This window comes from Cynoglossus semilaevis, chromosome 9, assembly GCF_000523025.1.
Source record: "Cynoglossus semilaevis isolate Cse_v1.0 chromosome 9, Cse_v1.0, whole genome shotgun sequence".
Classification (NCBI taxonomy): domain Eukaryota; kingdom Metazoa; phylum Chordata; class Actinopteri; order Pleuronectiformes; family Cynoglossidae; genus Cynoglossus; species Cynoglossus semilaevis.
In genome coordinates this window covers 10,406,533-10,433,450 of record NC_024315.1, presented here as the reverse complement: position 1 = coordinate 10,433,450, position 26,918 = coordinate 10,406,533, and the positions used below count along the sequence as shown (strand labels likewise).

Sequence of the window (26,918 nt, the reverse complement as noted above, 5' to 3'; positions counted from 1 at the left end):
GCAGTCTTTGTGGTGAACGATTGTCAACATGGACCTGAAAGTGAATGCAGGATTTTGGTTAAAAAACTGAATTCTTTGAAACCATGTGACTGTCCAGTGTGACCTGAGACGCCTGATTTGAAATTTGCTATTTTTTTTACCAGCCAAATCTTCTCACAACACAACTAGTACTGCATATAAACATTTTGAATTCACAACTTTAAGACCATAGTGGTTCCACAGAGTAGCGGTTAGCACACCTGGCCTTATAGTTCCTCTGAGGAACTACGTACCTAAAGGAACCTTCCGTGAGTTGCAAAGACTTACACTATGAATTTCCCCATTGTGGGACGAATAAAGGACTCTTTTTTTTCCCTACTAGCGAGAACAGATGATTTCGCAGACAAATTACAGAAAAAAATTAAGCCTGCTAGGTTTAAGACTTGATGATTTCCTGATTGTGTAAAGTCCTCTGCATTTAGCCATCTTGTTGAACTTGAAGTATGAGGAAAAAGAAGAGTTCACATGATGTCCACCATGACCCAATTTGAAATGTCATCTTCTTTTGGCTGCTTTCTTCAGGGGTCTCCACAGTGGATCTTCTGCCTCCAACAATCTCTATGTCCTCACTCACAACATTCATAAATCCTCTCTGGGGTCTTCATCGTCGTGTCCTCTTGCCTGTCGGCTTCATCTCCAACATCTGTTGTTTAGTGCATCCACTGTCTTTGGTATTAACCTGCTCAGCCCTGTGTATTTTACAAAATCCCCGATACACAAATGTCCACTGTGGCTGCTTCTGTCCATTCTGGTCAGTCCCAATGAGTCAGCCTCCTGGCTCTTAGGCCGTGTCACTTTCTTCAAAATATCCATAGAACCAGTAGCACTCCGAATACTTGTGCATTTGCAAAGATATTGTGAATGAATGGAAAAAGACAGAAAACTCACAAAGGAGAAACTCAGTGATCATTGATGTTTTAGAGTCAGCACTAACAATAACACAGTTAGAAACTCTTGTTGTTTTAACTAAAGATATTTAATAGACAATTTAACAACATAAGTGGTTGCATTTTAGATAACATCGTAGCAAGCGCCATATAAACCCTGCATGAATAATTTTAATAAATTACACCAACTCTGTCGCTGAGGTGTTGTGTAGTTACAAGGAGACTATTAAATTGTGCGTGTTAAAAAAAAGCACCTCAGAAAGGATGAACATTGCTATGCTCTGGCTCATTAGGATCATGTTTGGATTATTCCTTTTACAACATGATTCTGTTTTGCAGAAACAAACAGCAGTGAAACATTAGTCTTATTGCTTTCAAATCAAAATTAGATTTCAGTATAAACTTTACTCAACTGTCACAGTACAACCTGTGGTAGCATCATGTCATTACATTCTTCCTCTTTGGTAAACGTCCAGTCTTCACACTGTCGAACTGTCACCGATATTTAATCTATCATTCTGTGAATTATAGATGACTTTATCCAAAAACCATCAGTCACAGCCAACTGAAGTGTGAAGACAAAGACACTGATTACATATAACATTACTTGGAAAATCAAATAAATTCAAATGACTTGAACATTGTATTTATCTATTATATATGTGGATTGACTGCATTCAAATTAGTGAAAAAGCAGCATATGCATACACAATAAAAATACACTCTTAAGTAATAAAGAGTATCTGAATTAGTTGGGTTGATATATTTGCAGTGAATGTTGGTATCAGATATCTGTCTACAAAATATTGGAATGTGAACAAATGAGCCTCATGAGTCAGACCTGCTGTCAGCAGTGTTGGTGGGAAACGATGCTGGGCAGCTGTGGATCTACTGCACTGAAGCCAGAGTTGCACAGAGAAAGAACTGGAACGAAGAGATAAATAACAACAGTCAACACAATCACATACACAGAGACATTCTGCTTCTATACATAACCATTGTACTTGGGCCCCAAATTATCTTTAATACATTCATCTATTTATGACAGCTAATCTGAGCATCTGATGATTTTCATCACAGATTTCTGGTGACCCCCAGAGACTAATCAATAGTTTTAAAAAGAATAATAATTAGTTGAAAAAAATATTTTATCAGTATTGTTTTTTAAATTAATACTAGACAGTTCAGGTGACACCATGTAGGGTTGTGACCCAAAGGTTGAAAAACTCAATTGCAGGCCTGAAAGCTAAATAATCACATGGGTTATCTTTGCTTTTTTTTTTTACTGGTTATTTATCGGTACCAAGTACAGTTGTGTAGGACAACACACAGTAGCCATGTGTTTCCTATTTGATTTCCTATATTAAACTAAAAGGTTTTGAAAATTAGCTCTAGGTTAAGAGGTTATAAAGCAAGAGCCCAATACCACATCCAGATCTGGTACACCACACCACACTACACTACATTTGGTCAAACAGGGATGAAGGTCAAAGGTTAAGATGGCATCAAATGCATTTCAAAAAAATATTGCTTTTATTTGGCGTCCCTGTGAAATTAACCCCTCAATAAAATATGATTTTTGTGTGGAATTGCTGTTCACATTGATTAAAAAATATTTGTCATATTTAATCATTGCACACATTATTTAAATCCAGCAAAGGCCAAAACGTTAGTTGACTACGAATAATAAATGTTTCGAACATGAGTTATAGTTCAAATTGGAAGCTTCGTCGTGGTACTACAGTATGTAACACCTCAGATCCTTATTGGACTTTAAATCTCTAAGTTGCTTAAAGTGCAGCATAATTTTCTGAAAAAGTAAAATTAACCAAAAAGTAATATTTCACTATCTTTCTTTTTTTTCCCCCAAATATATTAAGAAACCTAATCTATTTATACCAAGATCACGTTGAAGGACTAACATTGTCCTGCTGGAGGCGCTGTATACAGCAAGGTTTTAAAATAAATGCTAATGCTTGTATTCCTTACAGTGTAATAATGCATTGTTGTAATAATTGAGTTAATGGAGAAAGCTACTGTGAGAATAAAATAATAATAAAGTGAACCAAATACATGTAATCTAATAATTATAAAAACATTTAAATTAATGTATAATTAATTATAATGTAAAAATAATTTCAATGACCCAAATGGTCAGAATGTTATTAAATATTCCACATGTTTGGCAGGACTTCTGCTTTAAAGGTCAGCCTGGAGTGTTTTTAACTTGTGACATCAGTCAGTGGTGTCACTGTGCCATCAGAATGTCTGTCTGGTGCGGTGGGTTTTACGCCTTGAACCACCTCAGATAATATTTGACCAACAATAGAACAGCAGCATGGACCTACACTGTTAAATGGTGTTAACTGTTATGATGATTAGCCTAGGTATTAGCTGGAGCCACACTGTATGATAAAGAAGCATTATGGCTAGCACTTCATTTCAATTCTATAACCACAAGCACACACACAGCATCTGAAACAGGGTTGTGTGAAAAAAAACAAAACAAAAAACACACACACACACAGCATCTGAAACAGGGTTTTGTGTGAAAAAAAACAAAACAAAAAACGATTCCACACCATTAGGCGCAGCACTAGTGGTGCACATACCATAGTTTGAGAACCACTTCTCAAAATCCAATATTACAGACGTTGGTCAATAGTACAGTGGTGAACCTAAAACTACTCCCTATGGCTGTAGACTGGTCAGGACATAGCAGGTGGGTTTTCAAAAATAAGAACACCAAAGTTGTTAATTAAAATGCATTTTTCATTATTTGTATTGTAAAATAAATATTTAAAAAAAAATTAAAATTACAAACTTGCTACATGGCATCAAATGCATAATTGGCGAACACAAAATATTTTGCGAGACATTGATGTTTGGGTGCATTTTCCAGTCGTTCCAAAAATGCACGTGAAGCTCAGAACTGCTCCAGTCACTCTGCTGTCATTTACTTTAAACTTTTCTTCACATCCAAGCACAGAGAATCTACAGCGGAGCTAAAAGTCTGAGACCGTTTTGTCCATTTACTCTGAGAGAGTGTGTGTGGTCTCAGAGTTTGGGCTCTACCGTTTCTCTCAACACCACGTTCTCTCTTTGACAGTAGTTAAAAAATAATCACAACAAAATAGAAGCATTATCATTACAATCACACAGGAGGCCGACAACTCTAAAACGTCAGACAAACGGTCACATTATTCAATCGACAGGCACCGACATCCCTGTATCTTTGAGCAATAAGCATTAAAGGCTAGAATGTTCCAACTTGCATAGCTACGGAGTGTACAAAAGAAGCGAGGGAAGGTGCAGAGACTTTTACATTTAGTGATGACAGTGTTCTCAGTGTAAGGTATGTGCATGAAGCAGGAATATGTGCAACTGGTGTAGGATTGACGTAATTACCACGTTTAAAAAAAACCCATTGAATTAAGGGTTTAAATCACCCGTGTGCACGACGTGAGTCTGGACCCTACAAAGAGTGTGGCCATGCCAAAGAATGGACAGAAAGTTTAATCAGAAAAATATCCAGTGAGGAGAAGAGAACGACTCCACCGTTTGGGCGTGTCTCAAAGTGAAGCCTGAGACTGGGAGTTTTTGACATTCTTAATCTCCAACTCCAGGTGCATGATGCGCACATCCCTCTGGCTGAGGAGCTCTCTCAGCCGTCGGATCTCCTCCTGCTGCTTGTGGAACCTGAGTAGCAACTGTGGACAAATGAGAATCAAACATGAGGCCAATGTTTTCACAATTGTACGATTGTGAGACGATGGATGTACTGGTCACGTCAACATCACCTCGTTCTCCGTCTTTGGAGGTGAGCTGAATGCAAGGTCTTCTCCGTTGCTAACAGACAGTCGACCCGTGTCCCCGTCCTCATTGCCGTCTTTGGTTCCCAGCTGGTCCTGAATAAATGCTAGCTGCAGCATTCCTGGTCTGCTGAAGGACCGTCGAGTCTCCAGTGGATTTCCATGTCCTTTGTTCATCTCTAATGACGACTCTTCCACTTGACTTCCAGGTTTCAGAGACATCAACACTGGGCCTGGAAAAACAAAGATACTCACTGTCAAGACAGGATTTATTTTATTCTACGTCACATGAAGGACAGTCTCTCACAGATCAGAGCTGAGCATTAAAAACAAACTGTGTCGGTTTGGAACACTGAACAGGTTTTAGAGCCATTTATGTGGTGACGTTGGGTGATGTTTTCAATCTCACTATTTTCTTTATTTGCTCCAAAGTAACTGGGCTAATGTCAATTTTTTTTTTAGAATTTCATAAAATTAGACTAATTTTCACAACACTATAAAATTTGGAGCTGATTTCTATGAAGACTAAAAAAATGATACATTGATTTTGAATAAAATCTCACGTGAACAGAGAGCCAGTGCAAATAGTTTGGAACCAGAGTTGTGTTTGGATGACCTGCGGTCAGAGCAGTATGAACTGGCCCATGTCCAAATTTGGAGAATGTAAAAAATAAAAAACAGATAAAGCCTCAGCCAACAAAGAGACTTGTAACATCTATAAATCGAACACTCACGTATACAAATATACACACACACACACACTGACCTTTGTCGAGGCCACTGAGCCACTCGTGTGCAGTCAAAGCAGGTTTGTAACCAGGTGTCATTGGATAGATGTCTTCTTGGTATGACTCTGACTGAAAACACACACACACACACACACAGTGTAAACACACACATCACACACACGTCAGTGTTGCTTTTCCTACTAACGGTTTAAAAACCTCTAGGTCAGAGGTCACCAACCATTTCACCAACTGAAAGCTATTTCAAGGAGACGTGGTGATACAAAGAGCTACTGGTTTTATGCAGACGACAATGTAATAATAATTAGTTCATGGACATACAATAAACTGCAACTGATTCAAAAAGAACGACAACAGTACAATTCTTGTCCCTCTTGTTGACTAGAACAAACCCCACAGCCGCCGTAGGTAATCCACGGGGGCGACCAGGTGACCCCGGGCACCATGTTGGTGACCCCTGCTCTAATGTCCTGAATGGATGGTTAGTGTGATTTAGATGAAGGAAAGCTCACCCTGCGAGGTACAATCATGGAGAGCGGCTCAATCAGACCCTTGAATGGCACCAGTTTGTAGAACCTGAACACCTCACAGGAAGTTACATCCAGGCCTCTCTTTGGCATGACACCTACAGGAGAACAGACGGTGATGAAGAACATCTCTCTCTTAACAAATGTCACTGACACGGAACAGATTTGACCTCTGGACCAGGGGTCTCTTTCTCTCTAAAGATAATATTTTCTACTTATTTATAACTTGGAAATACTGTGTACAGGACTTACAACATCAGTATGTGAAGTACTTGGTTCAATTAAAGGAAAATACATCCAGTACACAATTCTTTCATTAATGCTGAGTACTTCCTTCCTTCACATATTGATACGATTGCATCACGTAGCTGTAGCTGAACCAGAAGCTAATTCTCAACAAAATCTCCCAGCATCCTCTGACGCTTGTCAACTTCAAAAAGAATAGTATATTTTTCCATATAATATTGACAAAAAAAAGTCAAATTTCTTACCTCACATTACAAAACATTCATTTAATTAGTAAAGTAAGTAAAATCCACTTTGTCATAATAATTCAGGTCTTGCTACATCTGGTGCAGCCGTCACCTGGTTTGGCTATTCAAATAAAGTCTGTTTATTTGCACAGCTCCTTTGTTTACAGGTGCAGGAGAGAGAATTTGGCCCGGAGGCAAACGGAATCTTGGAGCTGACGTTGAGTGATCTGAACATGTGCAACCTCTACACCAATCCTACACACTGAACATGTGACATGTTAAAAACAGTAGTGAAGTTCCTTACCCAGTCCTTTCTGAGGTACAATCGAACGGTACTCTGTTAGGTAGTGGAAGTACGGTTTCTCTGAGCTGATTTCATAGTATCTGATGTTCCCATCGCCCTGAGAAGAAGAAGTATTTAGTTATATATCACCGTCAAGAGTTTTAACTGATAAAAGAGTGGACGGTTTCTGTCACCTTCCCAGCAAGGTAGAGCATGTTTGTGTCAGGGTCAAAGAAAGGAAAGAGAGCTCCTGAGGAACCATCCAGGTTCTCCTCCATCAAAGGCACAGAGAGATCGTCCTGTAAAGACACACTTAGACCAACATCTTCAAAAGAAAACAATACTTGATGTTTATTTAACCTGAACACCTTTTTACAATTTTCAGTAACATAAAAAGCCAGACTCTAAAATGTGTAATTATGATTCTATTATTATTCATATGATTCAAATACTCAAAAATATTTTAAAAGATTTGTTAAAGAAAACACATATTCGTTTACAAGTAATCTGATGAGCTTCCACTAGATGGCAGACGTCTGCATTAAACACTGTTTTCAGCATATTTTGTTGCAATAAAATATGCACATTTTTTGGAAAGTTTACAGATACATAAACATATATATTTATATATATATAAACTTTAATATTTTATGTGCGTGTGCATGTGTCTTTATGGAGCAAAAAAGTTGAAAAGTTAACATGTGCAGCTAAAGCAGTATTTAAAAAATACTTACACTCAACTTTTTCTACTGGTGTCAAGACAAAAGTCACCAATAGGTCTCTACGAAGTACTCCTCTCTCCGTACAAGTTACATCTCTGAGTGACCTTACTCCACTGCTAGGCTCACCTGATCCCACAACGCCACCTGTCGCTCATTCCAGCGCGATGTTCCTGACGTCACGAGCATCTTCAAGTTACCCAGCACCAACACCTTATTGGCTTTGTGTGTCTTGCAGTTGGCTTCCTGTAAATACACAAAAGTGAAGTGTTAACTGCTGCTAAAACACAGAAGTACAACATTGGAGTCAGTGTCCAAATGTGTCAGATTTGGCTCCTTGGTACTGAACGACACAGGCAGCAGAGTATATGAAAATACCCCTTATATAATAATGACTCATGTACTATAAACCACCACTAACACCAAACTGAAGGAGCCTCAGACAAGTGAAGAATGAAAAGTCTACATATAGCACAAAAAACTGCAGTGTACTTATAAAACCTGCTCCATACCACGTACTGGAGTACATAATACAGGATGGGTTTTTTCTTAAAGATGCAAAAACAGTAAGTGTTACCCGCAGCAGGTTTCCAGAGCGTGGCTCCATCAGTCTAATCTTTCTGTCTTTGCAGGTGGTGGCGAGGAGACTGCAGTCGGTGTTGAAGGACATGGAGAGGACCACGTCTGTGTGGTGGCTGATGGTCTTCACCGGGTTCTTGATGAGCTGTTCTGGACAGTCCAGGTTCCAGATCATGATCTGAAGATGAGGAGGTGGCAGACGAACACATTTAATGACGTACGTCTGCGTTATAACAACGTTCACCATAATATTCTCCATCTCTGTCATTTCTAAAGAGTCACAGAGGTTTGATGGTGCAGCCGTCATCACTGAGGCTCTGACAGTACTGAACTCTGTACATCATCTGTATCCATGTTGGCGTTACCTGGTAGTCGTAGCCCGTACTGAACAGGATGTTGTTAGCAGTCGGGTGCCACTCGATGAGACTCACTCTACGACTGTGACCCTGAAGTTCTTTCATCGGCACGGTGAGGTTCTTCAGCAGACCAGGGAATGGGATTTCCCACACTTTGACCTGCAGACACACATCTTTGTAAGATAACTCTGCAGAGTCGAGTTGATAAATGTTTAAACCCCAAAACACACAGGTCATCTTATCCTTGATCTTGGGATTATAGAAATTACATATCATGTCAGTGCGTGTGTGTGTGTGTGTTTTACAAACCAGTGTGTCCTCTGAGGCGGAGGCGATGCAGAAGTCATTAAAGGGATTCCATTTGATGTCCAACACGTTGCCTTTATGGCCTGAGATCCTGGGATGGTGAGGGTCCACTTTACCTGTCTGATAAAAGAACATGTGCGGAATTAGAGGAGATGCTACAAACTAACGTCAGACCTCCAACATTTATTAAAATAAAGTAGGAACATCATTTTCACAAGGTGAATTATAAATGTATTTGCTCATGGGATTTGATATGAATCTGATAAACTCCACAGTGTGACATGGATGTCTTTAAGAATCAACACTTATTCAGATGAGATATTTTATATCATTAACTGTTGAGGAAAAGTTGCAACATGAGGTGAGCTAAATTTTAAAAAATGCTATAATACTAGATTCCTTTTAATTTTCTACCCTCCTTCCCCCACATTATGAAACGTCCTCGTTCTCTCGTGGCCAAGTGAACTGCAGTGTTCAGCAGCAAGCTCTGTCTTGTTTGGCGTTCTTGGCAGAGCAGCTACACAGTGTGTGTGTGTTTGGTTTTGAGCATGCTTGTTGAAAAAGTACAATGTTTACAGTTGTCAGAGAAAGCTTGTACAATGCCAGTACAATGTTTACAGTTGTCAGAGAAAAACAAGTCACTTGTATTAATTACGGTAGGTAGACAGAAAACGTGTTTTTGCACAAGAAGCCTTCACACTACATCCTGTCATGGCCTTTTCATCTAATGTCTCTGACAGTGATCTCTAACTAGCGGCCCGTGGGCTGAATCTGGCCCGCTGCACTTAATCCAAACCACGACTGGATTAAAAAAATAAACATCAAACAATAAAGTTAGACAAAAATGTGATTTTTGTTTCATTTCTTGTCAGTGACCCCTGGACCTCCTATTACATTTGTTTCCTGAGCTAACCAGAGTCAATGGGTTTTACTGCTCAAACAGGAAGGTTAATTACAGCCTTCACACCTTCTCACACACACACACACCCCCGTTCAGAACGGGTATGACGTTACCATTATCTACCCTTATACAAACACACACACAGGTGAGCACACCTACCACTAATTTTCTTGAGCTCTAACTATGTCCTAATGGAACTTGGCACGCACACACACACACACACACAGGTGAGGTGAGAGAGATGATGCTGAACTTTTACCACTGAAGACGGTGAAAAAGGGAGTCATACAAACATGAGTTATGTCATCTCTGAGGTCACATGTAAATTCTGTCCGTGCCAGGAGTTCGGCTGATTACTCACCGGGAACATTTGGAACATTTGGAACAGAGAGAAGAGAAAATGAGGTAAAAAGGTGAGTGTGGTCCAACAGGATGAATCACTCTCCTCTGGAAATACTGAGACGCACCGTAAATTTGAATCTGCACAAACGTACACAGGGGTCTGGCCGAGTGTACAGTCGGTGAAGAGTCAGTAATGTTACTTATACCACCAACACACTTGATAATGTGTGTAAATAATATCTTGACAACAGAATGAGCTCAGGCAGGGAGATGAGTGAGTCTTTTTGGAGCGGTGATGGTGCATGGAAGGACAGTTTCAGTTCCTGAAAACGTTGTTTTTCCCCTTTAATGCTTTTTCGTTTATTTACACATCTTTATCGGGCGGAAAATCCTACTTTAAAAAAACCCACTCCAAATTGCCATCACATTTTTTATCTCACACACCCCCTAGTGGCAGCTCCACACTTTGGGATTCCCTGATTAGATTAAACTTTATTGATCCCTTGATTTGCTGCAGCAACAGACAAGAGACAGAGGTCAAGTAGACGATACGATGAAAGGAGAATGTAAAACATGATTTATTTAAAGGTAAAAAAAGTAGTAATAAAAAAACAAATATAATTTTTTTTTTTTTAAATCCTAGAGATTTGCATTTGCATAATTGCTGCAAGTGTGTATAGTGAGTGTGTGTGAGAGAGCGAGCTATAGAGAGAGAGAGAGAGAGAGAGAGACAGAGACTGAGACAGAGACGTAAACGTGGACATACAGTAAGCGCAGACGTCCACTCAGTGTGTTTACTCACATGATGGATGGACAGCACCAGGAAGGCCCCTCCTCCTGCACATTCAGTGATGACTGCCAGGAAACGTGGATTGACAGCACAGAAGCTGTTGTCTTGGACGTTGCGTGTGATCGGCACGCTGTCGTAGCAGTTCTCCTTGGTGGCGGCCTTTCCAAACACGTGGCGAAATTTGGAGCTGCGGTACTGAGGACGCCATGTCATCTGTCAGAGAGAGAGAAGAAAGAGGCAGTCATGAACACAGTCATGAAAACAGAGCTTTCTTTTTTAGTCACTAATATCCTACAGTCTTCTAAAGGTTTATATGAATCTGGTTGGTGATTGTATATGATGCTCTGAGATGTGGCAGCTCTAAGCCTGAGTCTATATGTGAAGAATAAACCAAGGCGTAGTCAGCCAGCAGGTCTGCCGTGCTCCTCTGTCTGACTTCCTGTTTTCCTGCTGTATATGGTCACTGTAATTGCATTCAGGGTTGAACACAGTGGTGGACTAGACGTTAATGGACCAAAGAAACAAGGCAATATCTACCAAGAGCACAAACAAACAGGAATACACAGGTATTAAAGGACTTTCTTTCCACCCACGTACAGTACTTACAGTACTGGGATTATGGTAAATATCAGTATCAGTTCCTGATGTGAATATCTCCTTTCAAACATGGCAGAGAGATCATCAACAATGAGCTTAATACTTTTATAGCTTATATAGAGCTTATTATGTGTGTATAATAACATCAACAACAACAATAATAATAAATTTATTCATGGAGTTCAAGCACCTGTTGTGTGTCATCTGGATGGATGGAAAAATAAAGTGTGTATCGCAAGACTGAGAAATTGCACAGGAAGTCAGAGAGGAAGACTGTCAGCAGAACGTTAGGCAAATTTTATAACCTTAAGCAACAGATACAGATGTTAGGGGAACTAAAACAAAAAAAAATGTCTGGAGTCTCAGCATATCTCAGTTTTCTCCTCTGCCTCTGTACTTCAACCCTCAGGCCAGAACAGAGAGCCTCTCGCTGTCACACAGGAATGTGAACTCCATGATAAAGCTCAGGTGTTTGAAAGAGTCGGCCACACATCCGTCACATCCACACGATCATCCCTGCAGCTGAACGAACAGGGTTCACATCAGAAACACGGCCACCTGCAGTACAACAGCCCAACATCCAACAACATCCAACCTGGCTTGGCTGATGCCTTAGGGCAGCGGTTCCCAACCTTTTTTTGGCTCGTGACACCACTTTGACGTGACAAATTTCTAGTGAAACAAGAGAAGAATTCATTTTTGATCAACAAACAAACAAAACGAAACAAGAGAAGAATTCATTTTTGATCATGTTTGTTACACTGTGTTGAACATAAAGAGTAGCCTGAGTAGTACACACAGTTCTGGTATTTGTAATCATAATTTTAAAGAATAATAGTTGGTTAAAAATGATTTGAGTCAGTAATTTCTTTTGATCAATTACTGGAGATTTGAGTCGACCCCATTGAATCCAGTCCACTAGTGGTTTTAAGGACAGGTCAGGTGACCCAACAGAATGTCCCAACTGTGCATCCCCTGGACAAAGTCTTAACTCTTAAGTCTTACACTCCGACTGAGTCTGTGATGCAATAATTGCCGCCCATGTAGATTCTTGATGACCCACATTCACATACACTCTCAGACGTCTTTGTGAGAGAAAAGCCACCTGTGTGTGTTACAATAACAGAACCTACATTTAAAGATACATTACACAATATGCTGGTTGTATTTAGCAACCTGGATGAATTAGCTCAGGAGTGTCCACACTTTTTTGGCTTGGGAGCCAATGTTTAAATGACCAAGGGAAAAGTGATTTACCTACGCTGAAATATATGTACTATAACATTTATACATAACACACAGACATTTACACAGACACACACACATATATATAAATATATATATATAACTACTAATAAAAACTAGTATATGGTCAACACTAGAATTATATTTATATATATTTATTTTATTTTAATTGCTCATAATTTACCAGCACTCCCCTTACGATCTACTGGCAGATCCTGATCTACTTATTGGGCAGCCGTGCATTAGATGTTTACGGTACATTTTTGTAATGCTAATGCACTGCCACATCTGGGTCGATATAATTAGCATTCGTGTTTTTGCTGCGTCCTGCAAGGAACAGAAGTCTAAGACAGTGTAATCAGACCAGTTCCCTCACAGCACACAGATACTCCACACATCCTCACAGAAATATCGACCGAAACACCGTTGTGGGTATTTTTAACAGCAGCTACTGCTAATCAATCGACAGACGATCACAGAGCTACTGACGCCCGGTGTTTTTTGTGTCTAGTAATGTAGAACAAAAACAAAAACACACAGCCAGTTGATTTGTTTGGTGTGAGGTCAATTATGAAAATCCCCTTGTGGCAGTGACAACACACACACACACAGCCAGACAACACACGTGTGTGTCTGCACTGGCGTACCATAAATGTGCACAGATTCAGAGAGTCATTTAAGAGTCATAAAGCCTGGGCATCCCAGCAGCCACTTCTCTCCTTCCCCCACAAAGACTTCCTCCTGTGGGAGGAGGAGTTCAAAGTTTTCTTACTGGTGTCGAGATATCTGTTACTCAATAAGTGCAGGGCCTACAGCCATGAGAGGATGAAGCTCATCAGCCCTAAACTCCCAGTGGCCGGCACTTCAGGCTCTTTCTTCCAAAAAGAAAAAAAAAAAATCCCCTTGTGGCAGTGAACCTTATCCTCAGTCTGAAGCCCACACCTGTGTGGTTTTCTGAGCCTGTAAGTGCAGTATTTTGTAAACACTAAAACTGAGATTCAAGAAATGAGGCTTCAAGGTGAAGACACACATACTGATAAATGTATGTTCAGCTTTGTTACGTGTTAACTGTGCAGGAAGAGACACACGACCGACAGGCAATGTACAACCTCTGTCTTGTAACGAGATAACACACAGACTTGTAATACAATCACTTCCATTCCGTAGAGTAGCACACATGTCGACGAGCGTCGAAGGCCGGAGATAGAAAAGGGCCGAGTATTTCATACTCTGAATATCGTCGTATTGTGTCTTTCAGCTTTGAGATAGGATTTAGTACACATGCAATATTCGAATACTTCTTCCTGCCTTTGTACGCGCCATTTTTTAATAGTGTATAAAAAATAAAATGAAAAATGATGCCAAGAGTCGAGCTTCGAGCTCCAACTTGTTTGTACTGTATACTACATCAAAGCAGAATACTTCTTTGGAGTTTTCACACTTGTGTGTATACCCAGATTGTCAAATGATCTCACCTTAGACATGAGAAGGATTGTTGTTTTGTTTTAAGGGGAAAAAACTATTCTTCCTCTTATTTGAGGGTCTAACATTAGCAAAAAGCATTAATCTGTTTTAAAGTTGCATGATCTAAAAGTATACACGTGAGCGTCAACAACTGTTAAAAAAACAACAACGTTTTAATCCATGTAACCTTTAATCATTATAATGACTTCCCTTTACAGAAGAGGCCTATTTATGCCTATCATTTTTAATAAACAATCAAATATTTTCAATATATAAAGTGTTTCTAATTTACTACCTTGTAGTTGTATTTTCCTAGACAAAGGAACTTTTCAAGGTCCGGCTAATCCTCATTTGTGTTGCAAATTAGGCTGCAATGGTTTGTCATCATTGCGAGTTGGTGACCTGTGTGCAGTTTAGAAGATATTCATCACGATGAGAGTTATTTCACAACTCTTATTCTCTGTTTGAATTACACAGGAACAAGAATGTGAATACTGCCAAAACAGTAAGAACAACATTTGTAACTAACTTAAAATCCCTTTCTACCTGCTGCAATCTTGCAGGCATTGAAAAAAAGAAATCACAACAGCACTCATCTCATCTGTGGAATGAGCTGCAGACAGTGAGTATCCCACTGACCTGAGTGGAAACTGTTGAGTTAATGGGCAGCAAAGTTCCTGTGTTTTATGTCCATTAGCCACAGTGGACCTTGCTAGCATAAATATTCAGTGTGTTGGAAGTCACAAATGCACTAACACACTTCCACACCAGGTTGAAGGACTCTGACGGATGACGCAGCCAAAACCATAAGAGAAACACATTTGAATACTTTCATATAAGGGCAGTAAAACAAGTTGTTGTTTTTATTATAATGCTGAAAGTTGAACACTCGGATGGTATTTTTAAAACTTTTTTTTCTAATTATATACTTGTGTCCAATAAGCCTATGATTAGAAAACCAAAATGTAATCTTGGAATCATTAAAAAGTTGAGCTCAGTTGAGCTTGAATGATCAGGAGACATTTGAACGCACCAAGGCCTCATGTCCAGTCTGGACTACACTACAATTTGGACCAGAAACAGAGCATTCTCAGCTCCGTAGACTCTGACATGAGGAACGAGACGCCGACATCACACACACGCGGACCGTCAACTGACTGCATCTCAAACCACAAGGCACATATTTGAGCAAATGGTAGTGTTTGGAAGGGTGGACATCACTATAAATAACCAGCTGTGGGTAGAGATGACTTGACCGGAACAGTGAACGATGATGATGTCATCAACATCGCGTGGAACGGCTTCACATTCACTTAGGAAGTTGAAAAGTGAGGTGAAATACACAGGCTGATTAATGGATACACAGTCCAAGTTTGAGGAAACTGGATATTTTAACCAAAAATGTGGAGTGAAGGCCTCTGGGTAAAAAATAAAAAAAAAGTTGGGAAGAAAAAAAGAAAGAGATGGTTATGAGGCAGTCAGATTTGTGTTTGATCCTGTTCAAGCTCGTCTCCTGAACACGAGTTAAACACCCGGGGTAAAATATGAGGTTTTAACACACCAGTGTGTGCACGCACAAACACAAACACACACACACACACAGATTTGTTAACTGGACACCGGGTAAAAAAAAGATCAATAATCTAAATGTAGACTTGTATCGGACAGAGAGACAGTCAGAGGTGGAGAGGGAAGACATACCAAGAATAAAGAGTGTGTGTGTGTGCGCGCGCAATTAAACAAGAGTGTGTGAGAGATGACCAGTTCAGGAACACTCACCCTGTCAGGATAGTTGTCACCTTCAGCAGAGGCAGTTGCAGCGGTCCCTTAAGTCTGAGACAAGTGACTTTTCTATATCTGAGCACCAACCAAAAACGTAGAAAGAAAACTTCAAAAACAATTAGGATTAAAAGAAAAATCTGTTCTTCTCTCCACTCAGGCTCACATGCAACACCAACGCCTCCAAAACTGCTTCGTCAAAATCCTAAATCATGTCTGGGCAAAAATCCCGCCGTAGCTTCGTCTTCTTCTTTGATGTGCATACAGATACACAATCAGAGGAGGAGGCGTGTGAGCAGTTTGTGTGTGTGTGTGTTTGTGTCCAGCATGGAGACCAGAGCATGTGTGAACAAGCACAAGGAGAATGCAAGAGTGTGTACACTCCCAGAGTAGGGAGGCGAATGACAGGAGAAGGAGAGAGAGGCAGAGAAGCCGATCAAACTCCCTCCCTTTTCTGGAGCGCCGCTCCCTCTCCTCACTTCAGTATCGTTTGCTCAATCAAGGAGCTCAGCTTGGTCATCTGTGCGGGGGGGTGATTTTATTTCTTTTTACAGTATTATAGCAAATTATCCACAAAGAATTTACCTAATTTTGACCACTGACCACTGCCATCTGCATATCTGATATGTTTCTCTTTTAAATCCATGCCAATAACAATTCATCATTTGTCAATAGATTTCTTTCTTGACCACTGACCACAATAATTCATCATTTGTCAATAGATTTCTTTTTTTAATTTTTAGTTTCAGTTATCTTGACACTTATGATTGGTGGTTTGTGTTATACTCAAAGTGAGTTTTTTAAAATTTACAATATAAATAGAAACTAATATTTCTCTCCCACTTCTCACGCATTAAAATAATTTAAACTTCAGTCTAGTCTAATCTAAATTGATCTAATCTAATCTAGTCTGACCTGGTCTAATCTGTGACAATATGTTGACACAAGCAGAGTGTGAAAAGAGCTGGTGAAAAAGAATGACATCTGTCTACAGTGGCTTCTTTTTACAGCTCCATCTCAACAGAACTGTCTTTGAGGTCAATAATCAAACAGATAATCAGTATGATTCTGTACGTTAGTCGAGAGATTCATGTTAACGCGACGTTGGTCAACGGAATGTGATTCATTAGGGCTGGAGAAGATTAGCTTAAAGGACGTGCAAACTGCCCTTTGTGCTCAAATATATGCAGTACAACTACTTTTCTATCGAATACACAACAAAGTCCAAAGGTCACGCACTGGGAGATAAGAGAGACGTAGGTCTGCATACAGATAAACACACACACACACACAGATACAGATACAGGTTATTGTGTCACCGTAACATCAAATCAGAAGGATTACAGTGGACAACCCTAAAGGTTCTTAATTAAATGGACAAAAAGAAATGAGCACATCCATGTTATCAACAGTTAGCAAACTGCTAAGTCATGGAGCAGACAGACAGCACTGATGTTCAATATCAACCACGGCCTCCTTCTATTTTTGCTTTCATTTCAGCTCCTATCTCAGGGACCAACCCTGCAGTTACAATGAAAATATGTGTGTGTGTGTGTGTGTATGTGTGAGTGTGTGTGTTTAAAAACAGGGCATGAACATTAAAAGCTAGTGACCATTTCTAACCAGCCCAAACCAGAGGCCTGGTCTCTAATCACAGATCTCACAGCCACAGACAATTATCCTGCTGCTGTGGGAACAGAAAAGGCCCAAGACCTTTAACAATCCACGGCCACAAAGACCTGCTCTGCCTCACTTCGTCTCTGCTGATTAGCCGTCCGACTGTTGTGACTATAAAGCACCTGGTTTCAGTGCCAAGTCTGTAGCCTTTAAGTCTTTTGAGGTTTGTTTTAATGTGCTTCAACCGTTGTCTTCAGAAGAGCCAACGGTGCAGTCAGGTTCAGGCAGACACTAGAATGAGCAGATGAGGAGCTGTGTTGTTAAAGTGCAGTGAACACAGAAAACTATTAAATTAACTATTAAAAACAGCTCATTTAACATGCGTCTTCCACAGAGCAAACAAATGTGCAGAACCCGGTTTCGACAACTTCTGTATTTAATGGGAGAGTCGGGTTTGTTTTCCTGAAGGCAGAGAACGTGAGAAGGCCTGGATATTTTTCAAATTATGAAAAATTTGCATGTTTCTCTCTGCTCTGGTTCTGTTGCTTTAGTGTGCAAATGAGGAGGCACACCTGCACTGAGGGTACCATCAATGACGTATTTATTTCCTATTGATAGTAACTGACAAGAATATGTGCGTTTATCTGCAGTGTGTATAGGAGGAAAAGTCATTTTTTGTAAAAAGAAAAAGAAAAATCTTCAGGAAACTGGGAGAGATATTTAATTTATTTAAATTACTAAATAAATACAAACACATGTGTGGATTATAGGCTTCAGCAGCAGCAGCAGTTGGTATTCAGTTTATTTTACATAAAGTGGGTGAATCTAGAGCAGGCATGGTCAAACTAAGGCCCGGGGGCCCGATGCGGCCCATTCAGGTTTTTAATCCAGCCCACCAAACTTTTCCAAATTATATAATTTATTTATATTATCATTATGCTTCTGCCTTTTCCCTGCAATAGCCATGTTTCCCCATAGATGGCGTAGAAAATGGTAAAAGCATTTTAACATTTTAGCCTTTATGCATGACTTTTACATGTGATTTATCTTTGTTCACATCCATCTGCTCCTGACTACCTCACCCTCCCCCCGTTCAATTTTAGGACAAATGTGGCCCACGAGTCAAAAGGTTTGCCCACGCCTGGTCTAGACCCTAACGAAAAAAGATAAAACAGCCTTTAGAGAATAACTTATAAATCTATCCACATGTGTGAAAGTGAACAATGAAACACTTAAGAAAAATTCAACCTGTGTGAACAGGCAGAGGAACATCATGTGCTCAGCAACAATGTAGATTATTGTGACATCACGGCCCACTCAATGTCTCAACAGGCCCAGGTGTGACTAAACACCCTGATACCACGGCTTGTCAATCTTTGTCTGCCACAAAATGTTCATTTTTAGTCACTATAAAAAAAAACGTGAATTAACAAAAATGTACTTTTTTTCTGAAATATCTTTATTTCTGTATTAAACAACTAACAGTGAAGAGGATCTCCATTGAAATAACGGCGACTCAGGTCATTTTAGTTTAAAGATATACACGTCAAGTGTCCTAAAAAAAGATCAGAGACAGGAATGTGCTGACACAAAAAGAGAGAAAAAGTGACAGCAGAGACGTTGGAAATTCAATTCTCCTCTGATGATACAGACAACATTAACATTTCATCATATATAAAGACCAAAGTACAGGGTGTGATGGTGATCTCACCTGCAGTCATCCACAAACATTGTGCGACTCAGGAGCTAACACGCCTGTGCAGCTCACCTCATTCTTTCATGCAGCATTCATTCACATTTCTGCATCAACACAGCTGTATGAAACTGTTGCCAATCGCTGATTTGTACGTACAGCGAGAAAGGAGAATGACTCAACCACCACAAGAAACAGGACAGTGAGGATTTAAAGTTTGGAGTTCATTGACTCAATAAAGGCCACAATTATCCTAAAAGTGAACAGGGAGTGTTCGTGTAATCTAAGATAAATGACATGTAAATGTCATGCGTAAAGGCTAACATGCTAAAAAAAATGTTTCATGTTCTGTGCCATCTATTGGGGAAACGTGGGTATTGCAGGGAAAAGGCAGAAGTACAATGATACTATTAATGAATTATATAATTTGGAAAAGTTTGGCAGGCTGGATTAAAAAGCTGAATAGGCTGCATCTGGCCCCCGGGCCTTAGTTTGCCCATGGCTGGACAAGTGGGACATCAGTCTTTAAAAACACACTTAAAAACACAGCTTTAAAAATGTTTTTCCATTGGTAAAAACCTGAATGTGGCTCCTATTGTTGTGCACCTTCTGCCTGGTTATTGTTTGCAGACATGATGAAAAGCCATCATCTCTGCAAACAAGAGCTGGCAGTGCTAAAGTGTCTTCCCGAGAACAGGGAAATCATATTTGTGTTTCCTTCTTTTACCTTTACACAGTTGGTTTGTTTTTTTCTCCATAGAAGTCACATCTGTTTATCCAAGGCAGGGTGACACATCAGCAATACAGTTCCCCTTGAAGGGCCAGTTGTAATAATACGACTATATAAATGTAACTACATCATAATAAATAATATTCAATTTTTAGAAACATAAAAATAATAATAATAATAATAAAAAGACACAGGCCACACAAAAAGGCTTGGCGTGCCACATTTGGCCCACAGGCCTTGGGTTTGACACATGTGATATTAGGAGTATTTCAGTAAGTCAGGATCAGCCTTGGCTCCTAACCGTTGTATTAGTTACAGCATAATCAATGCTTTTCTAAAGACGGATGCTTTTCCCGAAAAGTCTTTTGCCACAGTGAAGAACAGTCGACACCAAAGAACAAAGGATGAAAGGATAAAATAGAAAGAGTACTAAATTAGATTTGAGGTTCTACATTTAGATCAGACGAGCCATGAATATGCATGAAGAATATTTTTTTTTGTCTCGCAAAAATAATCACTCCAGGCCACGTCGACGTGGCTGAGGACATATGATTTATTATATTCATAACTCAGGACAGAGTGAGGCCTGGTCCTTTACGTCAGCAGGTAGAGGCCACACAACCATCCCAGCCTTAGTAACTGTAGCCAAGGTGAGTTTCACTTTCTGTGACTCAAGAGTATTAGCTTCCCTATATGTTCAGGCCCGGCCTCTCCTTCTGAACAATGCTCCGACGCCGTCCTGCTGCCGTGTACCCTGGGGCTGAGGAAGGTCACCTCTAATCAGATTACGCCCATTAGCTAAGTGCATTAACAAGTTATGATCGTGCACATACAGAACGTGCACGGCCATATCTTGCTCAAGGAAACAAAAGACGTTTGGCTTAAAATAGCAGGAGTAAAATCTGAACGGCACAGCCACGCCCCGTGGGAACGTCATCAATTTTGCAAGGAGTTTTGCCCCTACCCATCCACCTGCCCTTATTCCAGACTATTGGGGTGAGGAGCAGACCCTCGCTGAGGCAGAGAAGATCCTGGACAGTTCTATAGCTAAATATATAGAGCCAACTCACAACAACATCACAATCATTTAGATCCATATTCAAACTAAGGTGAAGTGAGGTCAACTTCAGATTACTACTATTTCATAATCAGTTGTTTTTTATTTTTTTATTTTTTTGAAGAAGATTGTGTATTTAAGTAGCAGCATTTATTTTTTTTTTGAAGAAGAAGATTGTGTATTTAAGTAGCAGCAACTCAAAACTTCCCAAGAAAAGGAGGAATTATCACACACCTTTTCCCTAGAGCTGGAGCAGGAAATAGTTTGAGTAAAATTACAAATTGTCATGTAATTCTATCGTTCTGTCATGTTGGCAGTCTTTAAAAGCTGTGTTCAAACATCAGATAAGATGACATTTAAAACAGGCGTGGAACACACATATATAGGTACATGTATGTGTTCCACGCCTGTTTTGTATTTGTGTTGGTGTTGTCTGTGTTCCAGCAATAAGCAGACAAACGAGCTTTTGTCATGTTTTGGAATGCAAATTTGTTTTGACTAATCATGACTAATCATGATTAATCCACAGCTTCCCAGTGATTCATCTGACTGAACATTTTAATTCATTGACAGCCTTAGTTTTTATACTACCAACAAACTAGGTCTGGACCAAAGAAATCTAGATTCTCCAGAACACCATAAAAAACACTCCTACTTCAAAGAAATCTAGATTCTACAGAACACCATAAAAAACACTCCTACTTATGTCAATGTGCTCATTTGTTTATGACTTATTCAGGGTTTGGTTTCAACATACACTAGAGTACTCCAGTACCGGTCCTTAAGTCCTTAAAATTAATTGAGAACTTTTGAGATCTGTTCTTAAGCACAACATTCCGTCTTTTCCAACATCAGCCAGAGATATGCTGAGAGTGACTGTGTGAGGATTAGGAAACGTTCAGGATTACCAGCTGCCTCATCAGAGTGTGAGCAAACATTTGTACTGACAGTATGTACAAGGTTCATTAGGTCGACTGAGATCAATACAGTCATCACACACACATCAGTGGAGAACAGCATCTCCTTCTCATCAATAATAAACTAGAGTGCACTGAACCATCTGTCCCACATCTACAGCCCTCCACAAAACAATGGTGGTGAACAATGACTGACACTGGCATTAATTAAACGTGATCCTTCTCCCGGTCCATTATCAGAACAATATATAAAAGTGTGGCCAAATGATTAATTCATTTAAAATATTTTTTTTTGTCATAACAATGGAAGGGGAAAATGACTTTTTTAGATTTCAAAATATTTTGTCTATTTGCAGTGTGTAAACTGTTGGACAGTCCCTTTAAGGGCACGGCCCTGGATGATTGTGCACAAATTGGACTTCACAATTAAAGTAATTAAATACAAACTGTTGTTTACAATGCTTCACAGTCAACACGAATCAGGACAACAACAGTTTTATTTGTTCATTCTTTAATACTTAATCCTTTTTTCAAGGTCAAAGGTGGGGGTCAGAGGGTGGGGTGGGGTCAATCACAGCAGTTATCGTGGGGGCCAGGGGACATCCTGAAATGTTCTCCACATTGTTCTTTACATTTATTCCTTTGGTCAATTTAGAGCAGTGTTTTTCAATCAGGTCAGTGTCTCACTGCCCGCGTGGGAAGTTTATTTAAATAAAGCAGTGAAATTTGTTCTGTTATGATACCAGCAATTCGATAAAACACCTGAAGAGGGAGTGACAGTCTGGTTGCTGTCACATCTAATCCTTACAGATATAAAATGTTCAGTAAATGACAAATGGCGTGCAGTTCCTCTTCTGTCCTGTAACCTTTTGTGTTCACCTAATTTTGTACAAGATGACTAGAATGAAAGTAACAGTGCACAGACATACAGACTCCCTCTCTGATTTCTTCAAAGTAATCCTCTCTTTGTGTGTCCCACGTGCGAGCAGCAGCAGATAATCCCTCAACAGACAGGCTGTCATGTCAGAAACGTGCAGGGCGCCCTGCCCCGGCTGATCTGATGATGATGTAACAGCCATGTCGTACAGACAGGGAACACACACAGCTCATTCTCAAACTAGCTAATTGTTTAGACAGTCATTATACTGCGCTGTGTTAAGGGCTGTTCCCTGCAGTGACACCAAGCAGCAGTAGGTAAGGTAAGCCGGCTCACTCTGTACATCACCAACACAACGAGAGGTTCTCCCACACATGCAGGATCCCATTACACACAAGGACTTGAAATGACGACAGCATTTCTGGACCGTATTCAGTGAAAGGCTGTGACTTTGAAGCAGACACTTTATAAAGTCAGTTTGGTGCTGAGTCGGGTTTAGTACATGGAGTGTCACATGACACGGTGAAGAAACAAATTAATAATGCAGAAAACTAGGGATGTCCGATAATATCGGGCGACCAATATTATTAGCGCTATGTTAGCATAATTATTTGATATCGGTAAGAATAGTTGTCAGTTTTATTTTGCGGAATTCCTCTAGGGGGCATCACAATAAAAGCAGGTAATGTTTTTTTCTAAAAATCTTTTTGTGGAAAAACGGCTGCGTATATCGCTGTTGGTTGATATCGGAATTGGAAATCAAGTGTTTGAACAACATCGGAATATCAAATATTGGCAAACAGTTAATGTCAGTCATACCTATAAAAACGAATGATTGTGTTTTACTCACAATGACACTTCAACTGCTACAGTACTTCACTACATTCCTTAATATTTTATAGAGCTCGTTTTGTTTTTCCACATAGTGATCTTTATCTGGAGTTGTGCAACAGTCCGTCCCACACTGACACATATTTACTAACCACCTTTTACTGCCCCACTCGCCTCCGTGTACATTAGCACACGTATTGATCTACGAAAACGCCACAAACTCGACACATTCTACAGATCCACACGACACCGGAGGGAACACTTTAACAGATCCAGTTTAAGACCAGTTTCTAGCTGTTTCTATTTAAATGAACATACATTAAAGTGGCACGGTTATGTCAGTAAACATTTGATTCCATCTTACATGAAGTACTGAGGTTGAGGTTTTAAAAATATCATACATTACATCACATCACTAAACATTCTTAGTATTATACGATGAGAGTGTAAAAACTCTTCTGGTAAACATTCTTAGTATTGTACGATGAGAGTGTAAAAACTCTTCTGGACTTCTACCCTTTTCCATCGCTTGTCTTATTTGATGTCTAAAATACTGTTAACAACTTCCATTTTTATTGCAACATGGCAGCCGGCTTTACTGCTATTTACTCAAAAGCACACCCTGGATCCACAGGCGGAGGCTGGACTTTGACATCTGGGTGACGAGAGGCACGTGTGACGGGGAAAATGAAAATAAGATCATGAAATTAAAATAAAAAAAAATGTTTCTGTGATTTCCACATGAGAAGAACATTTTTTTTTAAATCACTCCTCCCTTGTAGTCTCTGTAAAGCTGAGCTTTTTCATAGCAAACGTTGAAGGTCACAAATTGGACGCAGGAGAAGAAGAACGTCGGGTATGTGTTAACAGTCTGTGTGATAACATGCCAGCGATACAGGGTGGGCTTTATTGGCCAACATAAAAGTGTAAACAGTTTGTGCCCAAAAATACTATAGAGTGTTACTCAACCACACACTAATGAACTTCAGGATGTCCAACACATGGTGTTCTGGACCAGCTGCATCTGACAACGTTTACTCTGAGTTGTGTTCTTGGTTCCCAACGTGTCCAAAGTCATTAGTCTAATGTTAACCCTGGCAGGAGTTTGTCCATTAGGTAGATGACAGATCTGATGTGATCTCACACTCGCATGACGCCTCCGCACCATCACAACACCGTGCTGCAACAACCCAAGCTGACACGCACACACACAGGAGTTATTTGACACACACAAATGTGGGACTCAAACACAGAACCTTCTGCATGGCAGCGGGAAAGTATACAAATATATAGGTGTACTTGCATGGCAACGGGAAAGTATACAAATATTTAGGTGTACATTTTTTAAAAACATCATATATTTTTAAAGTAGGACCCCAAAAAGTCAAACTGATGTTGGCGGTGTACAGCTTCATGTATCCACTGAAGCTCTGCGCTACAGTACACCAGGCAGCATTTCACAATGACATTTTTATATATACAGATCACAATGACTAATCTCTCAGCCTGGATATTTTTATTTTCCACCTCCTGATCCCTAAAGGTCCTGGAGGAGCTGCAGCAAATCCCAGAACCCATGAGGGCGAGGCCACTACTACACCTAGAACTACAACTACAACCACACCTATGGTCAATTTCAACTAAAACCTTCACCTCACTCTGGCCTATGTCAACTCCAAACTCGATGACCGATGGGAATCTCACAGGTGATACCCAGACCACTCCTCCATCGTGTGGCCCATGTGGTAGGTATAAATGTGGACATGTTTGGACGAAGTTTGAACAGCAAATGTAAATGTTTTGCCAGAAATGTTGTCCGGTCGACAGGGGCGTTGTAACTGTGCTCGTTAGATGACGACAGGGAGGATGTTTTAACATCCAAAAACAACAAACAATACTTTCTAAAATAAACCAGCTGCAGACTCTCTCACACACAGAGCTGTGAGCTGTGGTGCTCGGTCACAGGAGCTGAGGCTGCCGCCGCCGTCACACTCTCTGCAGGCGGACACGAGCTCAGCTCTGCCCGCTGCTCCTGAGTCACAACTCGGCTTTTGACAGTACAAGTAACCGTACGGAAGTGGAGCTCACCTTTGAGACGGTCATGTGGTGGAGGACACGCCGGCAGGTGGTGGTTGTCAGTGGAGAAGAGGCGGCAGCGGCGGCGGGGGTGGAGCAGGAACGTTAAACCAGAGGCTGTGGCGGTTGCATGGTGGTCATTTGAAAGTCATGATGCCCGGCGGGAGGTGGAGAACAGTTAAAAAGTAAATAAAATGGAAACGAAACACATAAAAATATCTAAAAAAAAATATTTCTCGGTGGCGGAGCCACTACGGATGAAGGAAGGAAAACAGGAGGAGGAGAACCGGGAGGAGGAGAGATGTGAAGACAGGATGCGAGCAGCAGAGAGGAGGAGGATCAGGGAGGGGCGAGGCAGCGCAGGTTTATTTAAAGCAGGTGTGTTCAAAGACTGGTTCTGGGGACGAATGTGGCCGTAGAACAGAATGTCACGTGGTTGCTTGGTACTGGTCCGTGTTTTACTGGTGTTGTTAGTCATTAGTCGCTGGTAAAAACATTTTTCTTGTTGTTTTGAATTTGCATGAATCTAATATGATTTACATTCAACCACACACTGGCATGTTTTCAGACGTTTGTTGTGAAAATACATGTAAATCAGGTAAGTAAATAACTTGTAAATGCATTTGACTGCGTTTCCTGGCAGACATGTTGTAGAAGTGTAGTGACCATGTGTAAACACTGACCCCCGAACTCTCCCAAAAAGATGTATACTTAATCTTCACATTTAGTGCCTAATAATAGTACAGTGAATAATGTCATATATAACTAATATATAAACCCCTACAGCTCTTCACAAGTGCAATGCATATGGTTTCTTTCCTTCCTATTTCCATATTTCTAGGTTTCGAAGTAAATTTCTTTTCTATGTCTTATCTAAGTTTTTTTTTTCATTTTGCTTTTTTTAAACACAGACTCAAAGACTAAGGCGAAATTGTAGACACGGTTTGGTTGAATTATTAATTAAATTTACAAGGCAATTTAAACAGACGATACAAGTTTTAATATATGTTTAAACTTGGATCGTCAGATTTTCGGTTTATTCGTGATCAGCGAAACTTGCTGATCACTAATTTCGCTGTGAAACCGGTTTATATATTTAATAAAAATTATGGTTCCTACAAAAAATATTTTTTTAATGTTTCCCTAAAGTATTTACAGAGTTTAGAGTATAATCGTTAAAAAAACATACAAACCCAAAGCTTATCATGCACCCACACGAGAATCACGAGTTTGTTGCCCCCTGGTGTTGAAACTTAGCTATTACAAGCTGTTGTT

General features: G+C 40.1%; 1 protein-coding gene across 2 annotated transcripts; it reads right to left on the bottom strand.

Annotated features, from left to right (window-relative positions):
* Positions 1 to 3,684: 3,684 nt before the first annotated feature.
* On the bottom strand, positions 3,685 to 25,947 carry coro2aa (coronin 2Aa). Of its 2 annotated transcripts, none has more exons than XM_008317135.3 (12): positions 25,656 to 25,947; positions 10,773 to 10,973; positions 8,731 to 8,847; positions 8,431 to 8,580; positions 8,064 to 8,243; positions 7,616 to 7,732; positions 6,962 to 7,066; positions 6,789 to 6,885; positions 5,997 to 6,109; positions 5,505 to 5,595; positions 4,727 to 4,971; positions 3,685 to 4,636 (listed from the first exon to the last, which is right to left on the bottom strand). In XM_008317135.3, exons 1-12 carry the CDS (start codon positions 25,668 to 25,670, stop codon positions 4,499 to 4,501), a joined length of 1,569 nt encoding a protein of 522 aa, XP_008315357.1. In that variant the 5' UTR covers positions 25,671 to 25,947; the 3' UTR covers positions 3,685 to 4,498. The 2 variants fall into 2 exon arrangements, with proteins under 2 accessions (XP_008315357.1, XP_008315358.1); XM_008317136.3 differs by lacking the exon at positions 25,656 to 25,947 and adding an exon at positions 15,846 to 16,260.
* Positions 25,948 to 26,918: the final 971 nt, after the last annotated feature.